The following is a 15362-nucleotide window of genomic DNA, read 5'->3' on the forward strand; positions in this document are numbered from 1 at the left end:
GAATGCTCATTACAGATTTTTTTTATTCACTTGAGTTTACAAGACTACCAACATTATCCTCGTATTCTCTCTCAAGCATACCAATTTTTTATTTAACAGTTTGCTGACACGTTCACTCATAAATTGGTTCAAATTTTATTATTTATTTGATTCTTTTGAGATTATTTTTTAATTATAATGAGTTTATGGGAGATATTCTTAAATGCGATCAATGATGTTAAGCTTGGATTTCTCATTTCAATGGTAGTGGGTTATAGTTTTTATCGACTATCTAAAAAAAATACTGCTCCTGCTAGTCAACCAAAACTTCCAATAGATCATGTGGTTAGTAAGAATATCATAAACATCACAAATAATTTGAAGAACAATGACGATAAATTTAATAAATTTTTTTTAATTTCAGGTTATTCAAGAAAATAGTGATGATGGTGAATATAAGATGGTACTTGTTGTCAGAACTGACTTAAAAATGGGCAAAGGAAAAATTGCAGCTCAATGTTGTCATGCTGCAGTTAGTAATTATAAATCAGCTCGAAAATATAAAGATCTCTTAGCTGGATGGGAGGATTGTGGTCAAAAGAAAATTGCAGTCAAAGTAAATCATTAATTTATTTTCTTTTATATTAGTTGAGTTTTTTTTTTAATTATTCTAAATTTTCAACAGGTTGATTCTCTTGAAGATTTACACACTGTAGCAAGTTGTGCACGATCTCGTGGTCTTATCGTAAACGTGATAGCAGACGCTGGACACACCCAAGTAGCTGCTGGCTCACATACCGTATGTGGTATCGGTCCAGGTCCATCTAATCTTATAGATGAAGTTACTGGGCATCTGAAATTATACTAATTACGTGACAGGTATCAATATATATAATTATATATCCATTTCTTAAATAGATATAAGTAAGACAATAAAGGAATAAGATTTATAAAATTTTATTTATTTGTTAATGCTATCGAAACTACATTTAAAGTCATAGGTACTCGATAAATATTGCTCAAAATACAATATCTCTACATCATGCTATTCTCTACAGTTATACAAATGTGTAGAAAAAAGTAAACTGTAAAAGTATCATCAATTTCAATTCAGTCTTATACATGTAAATAAAAAGAATATTATTTATCAAAGAACATAATTAATTAATAAATCAGTTAGAATTTTCAAGAGAATTATTTGAATGTGCAATTTTTTAATATAACAAAGATATTATGTGAGTAAGATTAATTTAACACAAAGAGTACAAGAGCAAAATAAAAAATGTCATTTAAAAGTTTAAAATGGATCCTATATTACAAATTGATAGTGATTTTTCATTTTTATATCAATTAAAATTTATAGAGATTATAAAATTTAAATTCTGGTGTAGAAGAAATGTCAATACCAGATATTGATAGTTATAATGACAAAGTAATTAATTTATTCTTCTAACAACTCTTGTTTTGCATTTGTACCCTTCAAGTTGAGTATATTCGGAATGAAATTATTGGAGAGTTTTAGTGTAAACTTTATACAGTTGGAGGGAGAACTTTTTTGTGTGTTTTATTTAAGCTAGTTGCACTGCACTGAGATTCAGCAATGGATCTACCATCAGCTTCATCTCTTCGACATAGTTCAGGTTCATTTTGAAGCCAATTTTGTGTTTGGCTTTGTTCTGATCTGGATAACTGACGTTGTTCACTTTCCGTGACATTTTCTACTTCTTCAAGAAGCTTTGATAAAGATGGTGCTAATCCTAAACCAAGATTTCTTTCGTGATAAACTTCAGACATAGTTGGTGTCAATTCTCGCGTTAAGCTAGTTAAAGAAGTAGCTAAATTTCTCATATTATGTGAAATACTTCCGTTTGTTTGTGATGATTCAGCTTGATGATTAAGTTCTTCATTATTAGTTGGCAAGCGTAATTTTCTGGATGTGCTTGAAGTAATTTCTGTTCGAACACTAAGTCTATCAAGAACTGCTGGTGATAAAGTTGATACTGGTTGACGTCTTAAAATGGTATTATGACCGTTTTCCCAATCGGTAATTGAGCTACTGGAGCTTGACTCTGGACGTACTGTTGTTTGTTCATGATACAAATTTCTTATGCGAGTTTGATGGTTTAAATTAAGTGCTACTGGTGGACTTGGTGTGAAAGCTACATCTGATTCACCTGCAATAATAATAATATTTATATAAAATATCTTTTTAAAGTTATAGAAAAATTAAGAAACAACAAATTTACCTCTTTCATTAGGATAAGTTTGACGAGATATAGATACATTTGGCGTTTCTGTAGTTTTTCCATCAGGCTCACCACGATGTCTGACATAATTAGCGAACGCTCCACCCATTCTAGATCTTTCTAAAATTTTGGTTTTCTCCGGTTGCGTTACAGAAACAAGACTTTCCATAGAACTTCCAGAATCTAAACTTAAGCTTTTCGGCGCTTCTTGCGTATCTAAAAGAATTAATGAAAAAAATAATTTCATTCATTTATTTGTTAAAACATTTTTTAGTAGTAAAAAAGAATGTTAATTTACCAAATAATGCAAGTAAAGCTTGAAGAGCAAATTGAACTGCACGTCGAGAAGCTTGTTTTCCACTTCTAAGGGTTACTTCAGATTGACCAACTTCCATTAAATCGAATCCCAAACTTGCGAATAATTCATGAGATCCTGATGCTCGCCAAATTTTTACTGGTAATGTTACTTCTTGACCTTCTGTGATAGAACTAGCTTTTTTCATAGCGGTAATTACATCATCAACAGCTTCTGGTGCCTGTTTAAGAAATAATTAAAATCAGAATAATAACAAAAGCAATTACAAAGGTATACATGCATGGATAAAAGTAATGATATTGAAATATTACTTGTAAAAGTCTAACAAGAGCATGTAAAGAAGCCGGTCCCAATCCTAAAAGTGCTTGTAAACTAGCACTACATCTTGTTAATCTTTCTTCTGGATCACTTTGTGGGAAAAATACTGATGAAGGAATACCATTACCCGCTGGTTCAAATCTAAAGCCTACAGACATCAATAATTCTTTCCATCCAGTAGTTGAACCAACTTTATTTTCAATACTTCGTTGAGTTGTGTACATAGCATTCTTTTGACCTCGATGAATACGTTGAAGTGATTTTTCAACTAAATGTAGGGTTACTCTGAGAGCATCACGGCTAATTTCTGGTCCGTTACGGAGTAATTCAGCAAGAGCTTGACCCATTAATGCAACTTTATTAGATAATCTCGTATCTCCGCCAAGTAAAAGCCAACCAGCCCAATTAGCTGGATGAGCAAAGTGTCTTGTATGCTGAACAGTTTGCATAGCTTCTGCTAAAGCTCGTGATGCACAAGCACCTTGAAGCATTGCGCTGTAAAATGCACGCAATAGAATGCTTCCTGCTGTTGAAGGAACAGGCCACATTGCAACCAGAACACATTGTGCTCCTGAATTTAGAAATGATTTTGCTACAACTTCGATTGCATCTGAACTTATTTTAATTGTACTTTCATCACTATTCCAACAGTGGCCACATGATAAAACAACTAAACGAGCAGTTAACCGTTGCCTTAGAATATCAGAACAGGATAATAAAAATTCATTCTGTTCTGACGTTTCTTCATTTTGGTCTGGAGAAAATACCAAGTTACCAGTGTTCCATAAGACTGGAATAGTTAAGTGGATACACTCAGCATCCGGTAATGATCTTAATACAGTTGATCTTGTTGCTTCCGCACCTGAAATAAAAAATTAAAGTGGTAGATGGAAAACTAATATCATTAACAAATTCCATCCATTTAACAATAACAAAAACATCAGTTTGAATCGATTCGAGACTATTTTGTGTAACTGTTATTAAATAGAATATGAAATACTCTAGATTAATAGTTTCCAAAATACCTGTCAATGGTCTTGATTCTAATAATTCTGCAACAATTGCTGCTTCAGATTCAGCCGAGGAAGCACTTTCTGGCCAACCATGTTCTTCTCGTAATTCTTCAGGAATCGACGGATTCCCAATCACAAGTGCAGCCACGGTAGCTCCATTCTCAGGCATTGGTGTTCGTGATCTCTTCTTTAATGCAGCGAGGGACGGCACAACTAACAATGAAAATCTTTCACACAGATAATCTTCACCAGGCGCAGCTTGAAGGGCGGGAAGAGGTGCAAGATAAAGAGATTTTTCAACAACAAGAATAAGTTCTTTTCTTGCTGGTGGGAATAAATCTTCAAAAGGTGCTAAAAGAATATCATAAAGTGATTGTATTGAAGCAGGTGCTTGCCAAGTTGGTCCTTTAGAACCACGGCCCCAACGTACACTTCCAGTTCGAGAACTTGCTGAACCGACACTAAAGAGACTACTTAAACTATAAGAGCTGGCATTAAGGTGATGTCCACGAGTCGGTATTTTGGTATTATCATCAATGTGGTCTGATGATTCTCCTAAAAGTGCTTCTCTAGCTTGAATAGCCTGTTGTTCAAGACTTGTTCCGTCTATTAAAGTTGTGGAATGAAATCTTAAAAGCCCTCGACTTGGAGCCAGACACCATATGTGAAGTTCATTGTCAACTTCACTGTAATAAATATAATTATAAAGAATTATTGTTAAAGAAACATTAAAGAAAAAAATAAAAAATCATTTCTTAAAAAAATAAACATACCTATAATATAAAACAATTCCCTTCTGTCGATCAACAATATCTGAGTAATGTGTGATATCTTCAAGATCATGATTTTTCGATCTTCTCGATCTTTCTGCCCAATTAAGAGCTTCTTCAGCTCGATTTAAACCAACTAATATTTTTTGTAAAATACCATAAGTTTCTGCTAACAAATTAGATTTCTTCATCTGACATGTCAAAATACTAGAAGATCCTTCCAATGATTCTAGCAAACTTGCTACTTTTTCCAACTGTTCAACAGCTGCTGTTGCATCGCCTGCTTGCCAATGAACAAGTCCTAATCTATGACGAAGTCTAGCAACTTCTTCCCGTCTTCCTAGCCCTTCTAATAGCAATAATCCAGATTGCAAATAACTCAGGGCACGTGACAAGTCACCACGTAAGTGATGAAGTCTTCCAAGGCTAGAAAATGCTGTAGCTCTTGCTGCTTGATCTCCAGCAGCTGCTGCCAAACTTAATGATTGTTCTTGGAGTCTTATTGCTTCTTCGTATTGACCAAGTGCTTCTTGTGTAGCACCAAGATTACCATAGGCTCGTGCTTGGAGTCCAGCAGCATCTAAGTCTTGAGCTAAAGATAATTCTAATTGATGATATTTTAATGCAGAATCTGGATCATCCATTAATAGATGGACAGCACCTAAACCACTTGCAGCTTCAGCTTCAGCTGTTTTATCATTCAAACTTCTAGACAACGATAATTGATGTGATAAACAGCTCAATGCTTGTTCATGATTCCCTAAAGCTGCATGAACTCTACCTAAATCACCGTAAGCAGCACCTTTCGCTTCTGAACTATCAACTTCATGTGCAGCAACTAGACGTTTTTCAAAACATACCAGAGCTTCTTGTAAGTTTCCTGATGCTTCGCGAGCTCTACCAAGTCCTCTGTATGCTTTTTCTTGATCAGAAATACTTCTTATACGTATTGCTGCAGTTAACTGTTGCTCATGACATTTTATAGCTTCTTCTGGATCTCCCAAAGCTTCGTAACAATCTCCTAGATTTCCTAAAGCTCTTGCTTTATCTAATAGAGCTGTTCCAGTCGTAAGTGGCTCTAAAGTTGCTAATTGTTGTTCAAAATATCCTATTGCATCTTCATAGTGTGCCATATTTAATCGAGCTATTCCCAAATTTCCTATAAAATAAAACAAATGTTAATGTAAGATGTAGCAATAATTAAAAAATCAATCGTACATACCTAATGCTTGAGCTTCAATTCCAGAATCAACTAACTCTCTAGCCCTATCTAATTGTTCCTGATAACACTTGACAGCATGCGTATATTGACCTAAAGCCATATGAACTGCTCCAAGGTTTCCATGAGCTCGACATTCACCTCTAAGATCTCCAGCTTCTTGGCGTAAAGTAAGTTCTTGTGTATGAAATCCTAAAGCTTTATCAAAATTTTTTGTAAATCGATGAGCAACACCTAAAGCTCCGTAAGCTGTTGCTTCTAAACATCGATCAGATGATTGTCTAGCTAAATTTAACTGACGTTGATGCATTTTTATAGCTTCATCTGTTTCGCCAAGTTTTAATAAGCAATCACCAATATTGCCTAAGGCACGAAATTTACCGGATAAATGTTTCATCATATGTGCAATAGCTAAATAATATTTCTGACACTCTAGTGCAGTGTCTAAATTTCCAAGAGCAAGATGTGCAAGACCAAGATTACAATAAGCACGTCCCATACCCGATTTGTCCTGCAAATCTTTTGCTAGTGCTAAATCTTGATCATAATATCTCACAGCTTCACGATGATTACCCAGACAATAATGAGCATATCCTAAAAAATGACAAGCTTTAGCTTCACCTTCAACATCATGAAGTTCTTGTGAAAGCATTAAATAATTTTCATAAAAAGGTACTGCTTCTTCAAAACGTCCCCGAGATGATAAACAATTAGCTAAATTTAAAAGAGCACACGCTTCACCAGCAGTATCCTTAAGTTCTCTGGCAATAGTTAAATGAGCTCTATAATGTCTTAGTGCTGCTTCGTGTCCTTGTACAGCTTGATAAGCTACAGCTAAATTACCATGAGTACTAGCCTCTGAACTCCTATCATTAACTTCTTTACTAATAGTTAATTCTTGTTTGTGATACTTAATAGCTTGTTCATAATAGCCAAGTGCATTATACGCATTACCAATATTTCCAAAAGCTCTTCCCATACCAGCTTTATCTCCAAGTGCTCGAGCAATACCCAAATGAGCTTGATGTAATTTTAAAGCAGCATCATGTTCTCCAAGAAGTTGATAAACAATACCAAGATTAGAACACGCTCGTCCTTCAGCTACTTTATCTTTAGTTGTCAATGCAACATCAAGTTGACGTTGATGCCAGAGTTTAGCTTGCGCAAGATCACCAGCACATCGAGCTGCATGACCCAGACCGGCATACGCTCGAGTTTCGATAGCTTTATCTCCAAGTTCTTGTGCAATTTTCAACACGTTTTCATGATAAGTCATAGCTTGACTAAAATTACGTCGATAATGATGAGAAGAACCGAGATTACTAAAAGCTCTTGCTTCTTCTACTTTATCACCAAGCCTTCTAGCTATTCGTAAATGTTGCGTATGACAATCAACAGCACTTTCGAATTCTCCCATTGCAAGATAAACGGCTCCGACATTGCCAATTTCTCTAGCCTCTTGCAGACGATCACCCATTTGTTTAACAAGTTGCACACATTGTTTATGCGATGCTAAAGCATTCGGTAAATCACCAATTGCTGTGTAAACGTGTCCTAAACTAGTCAAAGCGGATGCTGCAGCTTGTGCATCTTTACATTTCATAGCTAAAACAAGTTGATATCGATGAGCTGTGAGGGCTTCTTTATATGTTCCTTTGCTGAAATAAGCAGAGCCTAAATTGCCATGAGCTCGACATTCTCCTTGTGTGTCACCTAATGATCGAGCAACACCTGAAAATTCATTTATACATAAATAAAGACAAAAACCACTTTTAAATAATTTTTTATCAAATCATTAAAATTATAAAATTATTTCTTCATTTTTTAGTTTTGATTAATTTATTTATCACTTATTGATATGAATACAAACCTAAATCTTGTTGCATATAACTGATAGCTTTATCTAGTGAATTCAGAGCCCAATAAGCACTTGATAAAGCTGAAAATACTGATCCTCTAAGTTTTAAACTGCATGTACCAATAGCTAATGCTGCTTCAAGTACTCCAGCTGCTGCTTTATATTGTCCAGCTCCAAGTAATTCTTGACCAACAACCGAAATTACAACGAATGGAGATTCATCAAGTTTCATAGCTCTTAATTGTTGAAATGTTGGCTCTAGAGTTGCACGAAGTGGTGACTTGAGAGAAGCTTCTACAAGGCCAGATAATAATTGAGTATTGGATGAATCTCGTGCTAAGCCTGTGGCAAAAGCCACTAATGCTTCTCCGTGACGTCCTAGACATTGTAAAGCTACTCCTTGACGATAATATGCTTTTGGCCATTGGGGAAGTAATTCTGTAGCTTGCACAGCATCTTGTAGGGCCAGTGCAAACAGGCCCATTTTAAGACGTGCTGCTGATCTATTTGAATATAAAACATGACTAAGAGGATCTAATGCTAAAGCTTCAGTATATAATTTAGCAGCTAATGCGTAATCTCCGTTTTGACAAGCAGCATTACTTTTACGAACTGTTTCTAGAAATAATGTACGGGATCCAGCGGCCAAGGCCGACGTACCTTCGGGTTCCACCTGTTTTTAATTAATTTTCTAATTATTATTATTAATTTCAAAATTTTTTTAAAATGAAATTATTAAACTATATTTTATTTTTGATGAATTATATTTATAAGTCTATGTGTTTAGTACATAAATGATTATAAATATAAATGTTTAGTATAAAAAAAAAAATTAACAAGACATCAAAATAAAGAATTAATTTTTTATTATAAATAATTTTAAAACAATTACCTCAGAGATATCCCGATGAGACATTTTTTAAAACGAGCCGGTAGCATTGTCTTGCATAAGCATTACTATCATCTACTTTACAAATACTCACTTGATTTTCACACCTTAGCGTCTTTTACAATTTTTTTATGCCTACATATGTGAAAAATAATAACTTTTTTTAACTAATCACAATTTAAATAATAATTTAAATATAAATAAATACTTTTTAAGTATTAACAAAATAAGGCAATTTGATTAATAAAAAACGAAAGAGTAAAGTGTTTCAGGGGGGTATCCACTGCATTCCTCAGGTACAGCCATCTTGGAATGTGACCCCTGATCCAATCCTTGGGCCTGGTATATTATCGGGCCTGTTAAGAGTGGGGCCAACTGGGCCTGATAGTTACATGTTACATCAACAGAACAGCTGAAGTGAACTAAACATTCACCTACTACTACATTCTCTGGTACTTTCAACAAGTGTGATACTTACACTCATATGTCTGAAATACCCATTTGCTAATTGCTTTTGCATCCTACATTCTACTCATGCAATATAATATTATTTTTTTTGAATTTAAATTAATTTATTAGTTAAATGTTACAAAATGGTGATTAAATTTAATATAAAATTTATAATCATTTTTAAAATTAATACAAATACAGAAATGTATAAATAATACCTTTGTTTTTATTGTAATTTTAATATGTATTACATTATAAAGATTTATATACATAATTTTCTGCAAATATTGTAACAATATACGTTAGCCATATATGTTTATCAAAATTACTTACAATTTTACTATTGCCTTGGAATGATAATATGTATATAATCATTGTAATTATTGGAATGTATACAAGTTTAAAATATTTCAATTTATAAATTAATTACATTTGTAACAGCTTTATAATATTTAGATTCCACAACACATAATACAGTAATATAATAATCAAAATATTTTTTAAAATAAATACCATCTAATAAATATATCCGATAAATATTAAGCTCAAGCACAATTATTATCATTATTAATATTTTGTATAGATATTTGTCAATTTTAAAATCTACTGTTACTGTATAAATTATTTTACGTATAAAAATCATTGTATTTACATCGAGAATTTCATTTTCTACTATTTCAAAAAATATCAATTTCTTTCATTATTTAATAAATCTATATATAATATGACACCAATATATCTATGCTGAATTGCGACAATTTATGATTTATAAAATGCTTCATATGAACTTAGGGCCATACTTTGTTGAAGAGTTCCATGAATGAATCGTAAATCATAAAAGTGATTGCAACATCTAAACATACTCTACCTAATCTAGGAACAGTTCCTTTATAAAATGCACTAGGTCCTTCTTTTTTCCATACTTGAACGGCACAATCTAAACTTCCTTTATACTTAGAAGCTTCCAAACCCTGTTATTTTTTAAAATAAGTTTTATAAGAGAAAATTTAAATTTAAAATAAAATCTATAATTTAATAGTTTTCTTTTTAAAATAATAATTTACCTGCATTCGCGTTTTTACAACATCAATTGGAGTATTTCCAAAAACTGAAGCGGCGCCAGCGCAAGCTCCAAACACTCCAACAATCATCTTTGGAACTGGTTTATTATTATCACCACCACGATACCAATCCTTCATTGTTTCCATTACAAAAAATCTTATTGCTTGATTAGAACCTTGTTTCATTATTGTCGGCACAACTCCTTGATAAACTCCTTTAAAACCTGTTTAATTAACACCATTAATAAAATATTCTTTAACTTCTGGATGAAAAAAATTTTCTAGACCCAAACCACTTAATGGAATAAATATAGAATTACATCATATCTTATTAATAATTCGTACAAGCTCTTTTAAAGTAAAAATAAATATTTACATTCAAAATAATATTTCTTTTCATTATTAAACTAAATAATATTTTAATTTATTTTTAAATTCCATATTTCATTTTATAAAAATATTCTAAAAATATATTGAATCAGCAGATCATATTTTATTCAATTTTACGAGCACATCAAAAAACCTTGTATACTTTATCAAATCTATTTTTAATTGTGTTATACTTTTCTCATAGACCATTAAACTGTTTTAAAATTAAATTTCCTGTGTAATGATTGATGTATTGTCTTTAATAAATATTCATTTAACACAAAAAAATGAGAACTTTAAAAAAAGTCTGAGCTTTTTTAAATCTAAAGTATGAATTAAAATCATAACATGAATTATTCATTAATGTTTCTTATCACGTTAGCTGTACTATTAAAGATTAATTTAAATTAAATTGTCTTATACATATTTGAATATTAACTAAATAAAAATTATGATCAATTTCATAATACTGCATTGATGCAATAATGAATGAAATTGATCATTTTTGTTTTGTCATAATCATGATAATAAGTTTGACGAAATAGTATTCAAAAGATGATAATATTTTATCAATTTTAAGATTAATTATCAATAAATAATCCAAACAGAAAAGTAGAACTCAATTATCTTAGATATGTTAATGAATAAAAGTAGTGATATGTAATGAATATTTTACCATGTTCTTTTACTATAAGACGAACACCGTGGAAAAAGCCACGGAATTGTGGATTTGCAGACCGTTGGTCATTAATAAATTTGACTTTAATTGTTTCCATTGGTGTTACAGCAAATATTGCTTCACAAATGCCGGCACAAAGTCCAGCTAAAAGTCGTCGTTGAGCATTAAGTTTACCATCGGCATCGACTAGTTGTTTTTTCACGGATTCAAATGCACCAAAACGCACTGCTGATTTTGGTATTGAGCCATAAAGAAGTACAGACAAACCACGATATAACCCAAGAAATCCATTTGTTTTGATTGTCTTCGTAATACAATCGTATATTCCTGCATATTGTTTGCCGGCACCTGCTTTTCCATCCAATTGCAACTGCGTTTTAACATATTCCGTTGGATAAGTTATACAGATTTCTATGCCACCTGTTATTCCACCTATAAGCAGACATAAATAGATTAATAAAACTTTCAATTTTATTTAAATAATTAAGTACCCATTTAAAATAGTTGATTATTTCTCAGATGAGTAATTTTTTGTCTCATATAATTAGAAAACATGATGATTAAAAATTATATTTATTTATAAAATTAATTTCAAAAACATACCGGCAATGATTCCTTTGACACCAATATTGCCAGAAGCCGGAGCAGCTAAAGCTTTATCCTGTGACCATGGTCTTAAAAAAAAAGGATTATTGTTTTTTTTTTCAATTTTAGCATTATATATTTGTCTGATCAATGAAATCGAATCCATGTTTATTAATGAAATAGAAATTTAAAAAAAAAAATTTTTTTTTAACCTCCAACTCTCGTGACTGCTGGAGGACAACTGAATTTACTGAAATTAACAAGAAGCAAGTCATAGTTGAATTTTATTTGTCGTTCCATGAGAATTCCTCCTACATACTCACATGCACTTGTATATATACGCATGCCTTTTATCAATAACACCACACATCGTTAAATCTTTACATGTATTATGTAGCAAATAATTTCTCTCTTGCTTGTTTATTTTATTCTATTGACATTATCCATTAATTTGATCTAATAGCGACATGATTAAATTTTGTTTGATAAAATCATCATTAATTTCTATTTCTTTCCGTTATAAAAACGAAACAATTTATAAACAATTGTTAATGTTTATAAAAAATTTATTAAATTTTATCCATTTTATAAAATGAAATAACAATTTCATATCACAATAAAAAGGTTAAGTAAATATGTAATTCATTGACGGCATTGATAGAATTAGTAAGAGATATCTTAAGTAATCACTATACGACTTATCGTATTATAATACTATGATGTTCATTATGAAATGTGATAAAAACAAATGACTTTATTTGACAATAACATATTAATTTATTTAAAACACATTTGGATGTTTATAACAGTTCCTGGACAATGTTTAATTTTTTTTTTTTTGTAAAATTAGTCTTGTAAAAAAAGTATTTAAATATTGTTAAATACTGTAAAAGTTGATGTACAATTAAACAAATACAATTATTCATTTATATAAAATATAATAACAATAGTAAAAAGCACACTATATTTTATAAAGTAGACTTTGTAAAAATTTTATTGTAAGAAATTGAAAATATAATTTTTAATACATTATATTTATGATGTTGAGTTTAAAATATCGATAATTATTCTACTTTTTAATACTATTGATCTTAAAATGTTCAAAAATAATAATTTTCTAGCAATGAAACATAAAAAATGATGCTTATATCTATTTTATGATATTTATGATTTATATTATCGATATTGATTATTGTTTACATGTTTTTTGGCAAAATTTACCATCCTGGTGTTGTGTTAGCTAATCGTCTCATACGTCTAAAAGTAATAAATAACATTAATTTAGCAAAATAATTAAATGACTAAATAATTTATACAATTTAATTAATTACATACCTAGTATTTCTGTCTTGATCTCGTATTTTCTTTTCCATTTCTGCATCTGTGAGAGTCTCTAAGAAAGGTGCCCATTGGTCTGCTTCAGAAGGTGGCCTGAATGGTACTTCTACAGTAGGTAATGGAGCTTCAGAAAATGCATACGTTCTTTGATGCCACGATAATTGTCCTCGTACACTAAAAAATTTTTATCATTCTTAACTTTTTCGAAATCCAAATTGATATAAATAAAATTGAAATTGCAGGATGTCAGAATAGACTTTACCTGTAAGCAATGGCCGTAACAAATTCTCCACCAAGACCTAATTCAGCACAAAGTTTCATTGCGAACTTTTCCGGATTATTTTCTTTCTCAGACATATCCCATTCAACCTGATCCACCAAAGACGTATTACCCACGTGAATATTTAATTTAATAATTACACGTTGATCACATTGATCTTCTATTAAAGTTTCTTGGGGAAAAGCATCTATTTGTTGCCTAATTGCTTGAGCTATTGCTGGTACAAACGTCAGTGGATTTAAATCTAAATCATCACATAAGACTTCAGCAAATTGTTCCGGAGTAATTAAACTTTCTGAAAAATAGAATTTTTATGAATTAATAATTTGACATGGCAAACTAGTTCAACTAAATAAACAAATAATTTACCATTTTTATTCCAGGTGAATGTATCACGTAATTTTTGTCCTTCAATTTCCATGTCTAAACGTATGGGAACAAGCATTTCTTGTTGTGCAGAATTTTCAAGATTCACTGTTGGATCAGTATCATCAAAACTGCAATTTAAAATAGATTAAATAGAAACATATTCTCAATTATTCATTTTTGGAGTAAATATTGAATATTTTTTACCATAATGGGAATGTCCGAACTTTCTTATTATGCACTCGATTCCGATTGATAGGAGTAGCTTGTGGTACAGCATCTAAATGTGAGCTATTTGGTAAACTTGGCACCCAAGCCATCGATTTTTTAGTCTTCCCTTCTCTAGGTGCTGGTGGTTCGGTCGAATGCACCGAGACAGCTTTATATTTTTCATCATTACCCTCGATAATATCTTCAACTTCACTAGCTCTTAATAGAGAAACACTTGATGCTAATACATGTTGACTTAATCCAAGTTCAACAAGTTTTTTTCTTTCATCATTTGTAATTGATCTTCTGTACATTCCAGGGTAACGTTTATACAGTGAACCCCGGAAAAGCCGTAAATAATTACCAACTTCTGATCCAATACAGTAATATTCTCCATTTTCTTCTACTTGGAAGCTTATAGGTTTATCACCGTATGTACGGAGTGCCATGCTGTCTTATTTTTTCAAAACCTGAAAGCTCAATAAACATTATATACACCTCTATCACGTTGATGAGGTTATTAAACTCTTATTCATCCATCAAATACACCACCGTTTTTTACAAATAATTTTAACAGCTATATTATATAGAATCTTTATTAAAATAAGCTTGTTTAATATATTCAGAAAAATTAAAGTTTAATTGTAAGTCAATAATTATAATTAAATTTATGTCAATAAATGTAAGCGGATTTGAAGGCTTTGATGCACAATTAATTGAAAGATAAAATATCATTGGAGTGTATTTAAGTGGATTTACTATAAAAGAAATGAAGATTACATATAAAAATGAATCTTCATATCTCAATAAAAGTTTGATAATAATCACCTTTTGTTGTAATTTAATTCAATTTAGGAAAAAATATTTGAATTTCTATAAAACTTTATATGCAAACAATATAGACGAGTTTTTCTTCGTTTATCAATTTACTGTAGAGTTAACACGGAATATAGTCAATTCTAATACACAAACTATAGCATATTAACGATGTGTAACACAACTTACACAACCAATGGTCAATTTCCCTCATTTTTTTAAATGTAGAAATTTGCTGACTGAGATCAAAAATTCCAATTATTCGCAATATCACTTAAAATTTTACATATTCATTACATTTTTAGGTTAGAATGCTTGCAAAAATTAGGCACAAGTCAAAAAGTACATCAGATAATATCATTTCGTTACAGTAAAATTTATTTTATTACCTAGATTACATAAGATTAACGAATGCCTTAAGGCTTAAATGATCAGAGCATAAGTTATCATTTTAATTACTTTGCTCAACGGATGATTATTTAAATGAAACAAATTATAAAAACTTGTTTGTAATAAAATCTGTAAATAATATTCAGACATTACATATTATATTACATGTATGTATATCAACTATCGATGCATTTCTCATATTTTTAAACA

The 15362-nt window shown here is 31.1% G+C and overlaps 4 protein-coding genes across 6 annotated transcripts; 1 reads left to right on the top strand and 3 right to left on the bottom strand.

Annotated features, from left to right (window-relative positions):
- Positions 1 to 111: 111 nt before the first annotated feature.
- LOC118071188 (peptidyl-tRNA hydrolase 2, mitochondrial-like) lies at positions 112 to 9032 on the top strand. Of its 3 annotated transcripts, none has more exons than XM_035090213.1 (4): positions 112 to 324; positions 404 to 595; positions 665 to 858; positions 8866 to 9032. In XM_035090213.1, the coding sequence occupies exons 1-3, from the start codon at positions 178 to 180 to the stop codon at positions 845 to 847; spliced, it is 522 nt and encodes a 173-aa protein (XP_034946104.1). In that variant the 5' UTR covers positions 112 to 177; the 3' UTR covers positions 848 to 858; positions 8866 to 9032. The 3 variants fall into 3 exon arrangements, with proteins under 3 accessions (XP_034946104.1, XP_034946094.1, XP_034946084.1); XM_035090203.1 differs by lacking the exon at positions 8866 to 9032 and adding an exon at positions 3933 to 4037; XM_035090193.1 differs by lacking the exon at positions 8866 to 9032 and having other exon boundaries at positions 665 to 929.
- Positions 1090 to 8993, bottom strand: LOC118071182 (tetratricopeptide repeat protein 28). The gene is made up of 9 exons (XM_035090180.1): positions 8612 to 8993; positions 7732 to 8392; positions 5865 to 7592; positions 4646 to 5801; positions 3885 to 4558; positions 2853 to 3721; positions 2524 to 2761; positions 2226 to 2441; positions 1090 to 2153 (listed from the first exon to the last, which is right to left on the bottom strand). Exons 1-9 carry the CDS (start codon positions 8633 to 8635, stop codon positions 1510 to 1512), a joined length of 6210 nt encoding a protein of 2069 aa, XP_034946071.1. The 5' UTR covers positions 8636 to 8993; the 3' UTR covers positions 1090 to 1509.
- Positions 9033 to 9601: 569 nt separating the features above from the next.
- sea (scheggia) lies at positions 9602 to 12007 on the bottom strand. Its single transcript, XM_035090662.1, has 4 exons — positions 11771 to 12007; positions 11165 to 11599; positions 10123 to 10343; positions 9602 to 10029 (listed from the first exon to the last, which is right to left on the bottom strand). The coding sequence occupies exons 1-4, from the start codon at positions 11916 to 11918 to the stop codon at positions 9847 to 9849; spliced, it is 987 nt and encodes a 328-aa protein (XP_034946553.1). The 5' UTR covers positions 11919 to 12007; the 3' UTR covers positions 9602 to 9846.
- A 955-nt stretch (positions 12008 to 12962) lies between these two features.
- Snr1 (SWI/SNF related, matrix associated, actin dependent regulator of chromatin, subfamily b, member 1) lies at positions 12963 to 14883 on the bottom strand. The gene is made up of 6 exons (XM_035089940.1): positions 14775 to 14883; positions 13944 to 14416; positions 13740 to 13867; positions 13353 to 13665; positions 13088 to 13264; positions 12963 to 13009 (listed from the first exon to the last, which is right to left on the bottom strand). The coding sequence occupies exons 2-6, from the start codon at positions 14393 to 14395 to the stop codon at positions 12970 to 12972; spliced, it is 1110 nt and encodes a 369-aa protein (XP_034945831.1). The 5' UTR covers positions 14396 to 14416; positions 14775 to 14883; the 3' UTR covers positions 12963 to 12969.
- Positions 14884 to 15362: the final 479 nt, after the last annotated feature.

The sequence above is a fragment of the Chelonus insularis genome, unplaced genomic scaffold, assembly GCF_013357705.1.
Source record: "Chelonus insularis isolate UGA/USDA-ARS -01 unplaced genomic scaffold, ASM1335770v1 contig_130_pilon, whole genome shotgun sequence".
NCBI classification, from domain to species: domain Eukaryota; kingdom Metazoa; phylum Arthropoda; class Insecta; order Hymenoptera; family Braconidae; genus Chelonus; species Chelonus insularis.

Coding starts and splice junctions, on each gene's coding strand:
- LOC118071188 (XM_035090213.1), top strand. CDS start 178: ATGAGTTTATGGGAGATATTCTTAAATGCGATCAATGATGTTAAGCTT. Junction 325..403: donor AACTTCCAATAGATCATGTG/GTTAGTAAGAAT, acceptor TTTTAATTTCAG/GTTATTCAAGAAAATAGTGA. Junction 596..664: donor AAAAGAAAATTGCAGTCAAA/GTAAATCATTAA, acceptor AATTTTCAACAG/GTTGATTCTCTTGAAGATTT.
- LOC118071182 (XM_035090180.1), bottom strand. CDS start 8,635: ATGTCTCATCGGGATATCTCTGAG. Junction 3,722..3,884: donor AGAATCAAGACCATTGACAG/GTATTTTGGAAA, acceptor TTTTTATTTCAG/GTGCGGAAGCAACAAGATCA. Junction 2,442..2,523: donor AGCTTTACTTGCATTATTTG/GTAAATTAACAT, acceptor TAATTCTTTTAG/ATACGCAAGAAGCGCCGAAA.
- sea (XM_035090662.1), bottom strand. CDS start 11,918: ATGGATTCGATTTCATTGATCAGACAAATATATAATGCTAAAATTGAA. Junction 10,344..11,164: donor TCTTATAGTAAAAGAACATG/GTAAAATATTCA, acceptor TTAATTAAACAG/GTTTTAAAGGAGTTTATCAA. Junction 10,030..10,122: donor TTGTAAAAACGCGAATGCAG/GTAAATTATTAT, acceptor AAAAAATAACAG/GGTTTGGAAGCTTCTAAGTA.
- Snr1 (XM_035089940.1), bottom strand. CDS start 14,395: ATGGCACTCCGTACATACGGTGATAAACCTATAAGCTTCCAAGTAGAA. Junction 13,666..13,739: donor ATTCACCTGGAATAAAAATG/GTAAATTATTTG, acceptor TCTATTTTTCAG/AAAGTTTAATTACTCCGGAA. Junction 13,010..13,087: donor GATCAAGACAGAAATACTAG/GTATGTAATTAA, acceptor TATTACTTTTAG/ACGTATGAGACGATTAGCTA.